Source organism: Capsicum annuum, chromosome 11 (assembly GCF_002878395.1).
Source record: "Capsicum annuum cultivar UCD-10X-F1 chromosome 11, UCD10Xv1.1, whole genome shotgun sequence".
NCBI lineage: Eukaryota > Viridiplantae > Streptophyta > Magnoliopsida > Solanales > Solanaceae > Capsicum > Capsicum annuum.
The window spans coordinates 182678681-182685193 of NC_061121.1; the positions used below are offsets into that span (position 1 = coordinate 182678681).

A 6513-nucleotide genomic window follows, 5' to 3' on the forward strand; every position below is an offset into this window, starting at 1 on the left:
AAAACTCATTTTCACCAAATAAAATGATGGCTAACAATGAGCTTCCCCTTTTTTAGTTTTATTGTTTCATTGTGTATTACTGTTTCATCGATTTCATCGAAAAATCAAACGTCGATGGTAAAATTCACTATCGGTGCATGTTAAAGAAACATTTCTTCATCGTCGGCAAAATTATTTTGATTGAATAAAGAGTGGCTAACAAAATAATGCATTATTGGGTCCTATTTGGTGCATCATTTGATTCATTGAGGACGAAGACAGAAAAAATATTTCTTGTTGAAAAAGCTTCTCCAATGGCTATCAATGTGTTTTTGGGAAGATGGTAAGATGGATTTTACTACTATATATATAAGAGAGAATGTGAGTTTTGGCAATCCTCACATTAAATTTTTTTTTCAATTTTATTCCTGATTTAAATATTAATTACTCTATAATTTTTCATCAATTTGAGTAAATTTGAACTATATGAGCTTATTAAATGCTACAAAGGTGAAAAAATCATGAAAAAATGATAGTGACAGCATAAAAACTATTTATACAATCAAATACAAAATTGATCCAAGAATTTTATTGTCTTTCTATTTTGTAGAAATGTTTATTAATATTATTTCAAATTTTCATTTTTCCTGATTAATAAATTTATTATGGACAAATAATTAAAGTATCTTGACATTCTCTTTCTAACCTAGTACATGCTTAGTTATTAAATAAAAAATATTTTTTATATATAGCTAAAAATATTTAAAAATTTAATTTTTTTAAAAATACAACTTAACTCTCCAAATATTAATGAATTAATGATACTAAATAATGAAAAATGAGAGTAATTCATTTTCACATTGTTTTATGATGATTTTTTTTTAACAAAAAATGAAATTATCAAATTTTATAGAATTTAGTAAAAAATAAGCAATTTAACATGAAATATTAAAGCTTCACATACGTCTAAGAAATATCAAAATAAATTTCTTAACATGTATTTATAGGAAAAGGAAACTACTAAAGTTAAAGGAAAAATTAATAATTTTTCAATTTCTTTTGTATGGTTTAATATGAAGGAAAATCTACAAAAATGTTTTGTTGAATCAAGTCTTTTAATTATTTAACTATATCATATTATTATTTATAAATTAACTTTATTGATGTTATCATACAACAATTTGCAGTATTAAATATTTATTATATTACTTTTAGTGTCAGAATTTTTTTTTATAAGAAATGGGTTAATTAATATAACTTTAGTTGAGAAAAACTTAATGAGAAAGAATTGAGAAAAAAATAATAAGTTAATTCAATGTAAGGTAAACTCGATTTGGATCATTAAAAACTTTCATCTCCAAAATAATTAGAAAATTAAAAGAAAAATAGTGTTGGTGTATGTATATGATTGAAACTTAAAAGAAAATCTAACATAAACTTTAAGAAAAAAAGCATTCTTTTATTTTAAAAAAATATTATTTGATTAATATTAGAATTATTGAGATATGTCCGAACTACTTTTGAATTAACTAGAATAAAGTATGTGCGTTGCACGTGTATCAAGCATTTTCTAAGAATAATTTTTTTAATTTTGTAATCATTTAAAATACTTTATATAATTGATAAATAGTGAGTAAAATTTATACAAAACTTTAAAATGTTATGCATATAAATTTGCATATTGAAGAGTAAAACAGTAAATTATGGCTCAAACCCAAAAAGGCCCAATAATTTTAAAAATATAGAAAAGAATGAATTAGGAAAGTAAACAAATATTAGTATTTGTTTTTGTCTGAACTTCAAAAGATTCCTTTTCTTCTCACGAAATTCTCTCTTTACTCAAACATTTCCTCTGTATTATGATATTGCATATTATTTTATCAATTTTTTTTTATGTACTAAGTAATAATAAATTAAAATTCTATTTCACTCGTAATGAGATGATTGATAATAATAAAAATTTTATAAATTGATTTTAAACAGAAATCATAAAAACTAATTTTTAAATTTTATACGTATTTAAAATATCTCATATAAATTGATAAATCAAGAGTGAAATTTACACTAAATTTCAAATATTTCATACACATAATATGGCCCAAACCCATTATATAATACGGCCCAAATCCGTCTCGGCCCAAATAAATAAACACAGCAAAATCATAATGAAATAGGAAAGTATTTTTTTTAAATTCAAAACCGGGCTACATGGCCCATTTATTAAAATCCCAAAGAAAAGTTTACAACCGGGTCAAAAGTGACCCAGTCCATACAAAGCAAACAAAATCCAAATAGGAAAGTTCCAGCATTCTCCAGAAATCTACACGAACTGCTGCTCCTGCTGCTTACCAGCGCTGAGCTGATATTCTTCCTTTCTAAAACCCCATGTAAATGAAATTCTTTGAATATGTTCTTTTCTCAAGAAATCAAAAAGATCGCGATTCTTCAATGGATTACCAGATTTGAGGTTTGTTACCACTTACCTATCAACCTTGGTAATTATTTCATTTTACCTTCAAGTTCTTTAATTTACTAACTCCTTTAACCATCAAATCACTGCGGTTGTTTCTGCTGTGGAGTGTAATTTCGATACCCAGATGAAATAGAAAAGTAAAGAAATGGTAGGTGTACTTTTATGAAATGGGAAAGTAAACAAATGGTACGCTGTGAGAAGCTTCATCTCCTGTTGATGAACATATTCACTGTGAGCTTATCCAGACTTAATGTGAGAAATTATTTACGGAGATAGCTATTATGTTCCAATGAGATTTAACATGTATTCACTGTGAGTTCTCTTTTTTCTCAGACTCGATTTGTTTCGATTATCTGCGATTAGGACAAAAAAGGTTTTGATTTCTTTTTCAGTAGTTGTTTATATCTCTTTTGTGATTGGTGTGTAGTGTTTAAATAAGGATCTTGGTTTAGAGATTTTGGCTTGGTTTTGAGTATTTCAAAGTGGGTTCTTTGGTGCTTCTGGATAATTAGTTAATTACTATAGCTTCACATATAATGTGTCAGGTATACTTAATCTTGCCAGTTTTGAATGTTTGATGTTTTCACGTCAGTTGAGATACTTGAATTGTTTCTTGAAATGTCTCCAAATTTACTTATGCATGCACTGCTTTATTGAGGGAAGAGACTAAGAAAATTTTTTTCTTTGCTAACTCATTTGAATGTTACTGGAGCTAGAAAATAAAAAGTATTTATTTTTATTGCAGTGCAATATATGTTGTATATGTATAGGATACTAATGAGATGTTAAAATAGTGGGAGTCAATATATTAAGAACAATGACATGCTAATAGATTATCTGATATTAAGGACTTGTTTTATAGTGGCGTGTAGATGGAGGAGTGAAGAGCTGATTTTTCAAGACCGGGTTACTGTGAACGGGTCTGTTTGCAAGACTCCACAGGTCAAGTTCAGAAATGCTTCCATATTGCAAAAGTTCATAGGTTTTAAATACAGTGCATTTTTTTTTGGGGGGGATAGATTGTTGACAACTTGATATCTATTCACCTTGTTGGCAGACTAAAGTTGATCCAACTAGGGATGTAATTTATGTCAACGGAAATCGTCTTCGTAAGAAACTGCCTTCGAAGGTCTATCTTGCACTAAACAAGCCTAAAGGGTGTGTCTATCCTTCTCTTTTTATCAATGACAACAGAGGAGTTTGGACTTTTGTTTTTTATGTCTTTTAGTCGAGTTGATTCAGGTTTAATAAAATTACAGGTACATATGCTCATCAGGGGAGAAAGAAAGTAAGTCAGTCATGTCCCTTTTTTATGATTTTATAAAGAGTTGGGTACGTTGTCTTCTGCTTGTATGGGTCTTCTTGAAATGTTTGTTCTTTTGGAAAAACTGTGTCATGGGAATAATTAGCTGTTTTGTAGAGCTATGTTATGTACACAGATAGTTCTAAAAGTTGTTTCCAAAAAACAAAAATTATTGCTTTCGAATGGCATTGCTTCTACTATGCTCTTGACTTTTTATATCTGTTGTGTCTTTCTTTGAAAGGATAAAAGACATCCTGGAGAACCAAAACCTCAGCTCTTTATAGTCGGTAGACTTGATGTTGCCACAACTGGAGCTTCATCATATGCCCTTGGTGCTTCTTCAGTTGTGTCTAAGGTACCTAACCATACCCTTATTTTTGTATAGTGTCTTTATTTTCTACAACCCATCTTCCTGATGGCCTTTGTCTAACACCCATGAATCTCTTTCGTGCTCGTCGTGCTCCCTCAAGCGTGGCTACAGCAGTAGCTTCTTTTACCATTTTGTCCCAGGCCACATTCTCTTTATGGTTATCCCGGGTTACAACAACAACATACCCAGTGTATTCCCACCTAGTGGGGTCTGGGGAGGGTAGAGTGTAAATAATGAGATTCATTAATAGATACTCTGCTTCCTTTGGGTGTGGATGATATGGACATCTTCAAAGGCATTAGTTTGAAATTGCTAGCATTTGAGTACCTATTACAGCAGGACCAGAACTTGCAGGGGAAACTTATTGTTGTTCAAATAGTAAATCCCGCTCGTAGCTCGGGCAAAGATATTTAGGAAGCAAAGAAGGAGACATATTCAACTAATGAAAGGATCAACCAAATTTACGGCAGATCTAATTATGAGCCTGTTATTTTGATTGATCGTCCTTTCTGTATCTTGATATTTTGGTGCTATTTCTTTCTTCTTGCAACCCTTCTCCGAATAACTTCTTTTTCGAGCCGAGGGTCGATCGAAACCACCACTCTACCCTAAAAAGGTAGGAGTAAGGTGTGTGTACGTCTTACCCTTCCCTTCCCTTCCCGAACCCCACCTTTGGGATTGCACCAGGTATTTTTTGTTGTATGATGCAGTCCTTTGTTGCAGTTGCTCTATAATTTCTCATTAGGAATTTTTCTTCTGAAGTTTTCCTTGGATACCTTCATGTTAACCAGGATTGTATCATGTTGCAGGGGTAGTAAAATATCGGATTGGGAATGTAGGGTAGTTTGGTGTATTAACGTTCTCGCCATGCACATGAACGACTGTCATTTTCTGATGCTACGCATTTTGGCTGGTGTTGGTAAATAATTTCAACAGAGAATCACTTGAAGATAAAGAAAATTTGTGAGGCAGTAGAAGATGGACGCCGAGGAAAGATAACTAAGGTTTTCAGTTGATCCTTTCACTTGTATGAAGTCTGAGCATTTTCGTACATAGATTTAGCAAATTAGCTCATGAAAATATAATAACCTGTCTAACTCCTTCAGATGTGAATGAAATGGTCTTCGCATGCATTCAGGACATTTACATGATCACTCGACCTTGATCAAAGTAGATTTTGGGTGAATTATGACACATTCCATTTACTGATTTAACCTGTTCAAATTAGTCCAACCTGCTTATGTGACACCCTTTACGATTTAACTTGAGGCAGGACTTTTGATTTGATTTTGTAGGGGTTAGTGAGTGACTTCAAAATTCCCAAAGGTGAGGACCCAAGTTTAGAGAAATATCAATTCCAGTGGCTCTATACAAACGGGTTACTTGGAGTCATTTTTTCCTTTGGCCTTCTCTACACATCATTGAAAAGCAGAACAGCAAGGTCATGGTGGTATGGAACTGGTATGTCATGCAAACATTTAATCACTAATATGGTCATTTTTACAGTATTTCTTACACTATCGATGCATGTAATATAAATCTTCTCATGAAGTTGCATGTATGTATGTAGTGTCTATTGACTAACTAATTTTACTTTATTTTCTCATTGAATCAGGGTGGTTCATAAGCTTTGTTGCGGATTATGGAGTTCCTTTAATGGTTCTTGTGTGGTCGGCACTCTCATATGAAGTGCCAAGCAAAGTTCCCTCTGGAGTTTCCAGAAGGCTCTTTAGTCCTCTTCCTTGGGAATCTGCATCTCTACATCACTGGACTGTAATCAAGGTGCTTTGATTGTGAATGGATTGATCGATTAATTTTCTGTTGGTTATTGAAAAATTTTGAAATTCGTGAAATCAGTCACTGATGTTTATGTCAGCATACAATACATCTTGTTCGTTTGGGCCTTGCATGAACGCAGGATGCTTTGTGCAGCGACCTGCACTTTTGTACTGTAAAATCTTGAAATAAATACATGATATATCAATTGCAAGATATGGGAAAGGTTCCTCCATACATCGTTGCTTCCTTGATTCCAGCTGTAATGATAGCTGGACTTTATTTCTTTAATCATACTGTTGCTTCACAAATGGCACAACAAAAGGAATTCAATCTTAAGAATCCTTCAGCTTATCATCATGATAGCTTGCTCTTGGGATTTATGGTATCTAGCTATTCATCTATATCTGATTTCTTCTATTATTTTTCATTTTTCATCACTCCTGTATTAACCAAAGATTATCTAATTACATGAACGGTATTTGCTTACACTTTGCTTTTTGGCTTAAATGGAGTGCCTCCTTCAAATGGTGTCCTGCCACAGTCCCTTATGCATATAAAGAGTTTGGCTGTTCTCAAGAGATAGATAATTACTAATTAGAATATATGGAA

The 6513-nt window shown here is 32.0% G+C and overlaps 1 protein-coding gene across 13 annotated transcripts; it reads left to right on the forward strand.

The window, feature by feature from the left end:
* The first annotated feature begins 2224 nt into the window (after positions 1 to 2224).
* LOC107848071 (putative ribosomal large subunit pseudouridine synthase SVR1, chloroplastic) lies at positions 2225 to 6138 on the forward strand. Of its 13 annotated transcripts, none has more exons than XR_007046940.1 (9): positions 2243 to 2474; positions 3315 to 3394; positions 3510 to 3610; positions 3712 to 3740; positions 3997 to 4110; positions 4935 to 5129; positions 5232 to 5306; positions 5421 to 5586; positions 5741 to 6138. XR_007046940.1 is itself a non-coding variant. In XM_047399126.1 (5 exons), the coding sequence occupies exons 1-5, from the start codon at positions 2387 to 2389 to the stop codon at positions 3999 to 4001; spliced, it is 303 nt and encodes a 100-aa protein (XP_047255082.1). In that variant the 5' UTR covers positions 2242 to 2386; the 3' UTR covers positions 4002 to 4799. The 13 variants fall into 13 exon arrangements, 1 of the variants encoding a protein (XP_047255082.1); XR_007046938.1 differs by having other exon boundaries at positions 2243 to 2446; XR_001667784.2 differs by lacking the exon at positions 5232 to 5306 and having other exon boundaries at positions 2233 to 2446; positions 5062 to 5129.
* The last annotated feature ends 375 nt before the right edge of the window (positions 6139 to 6513 follow it).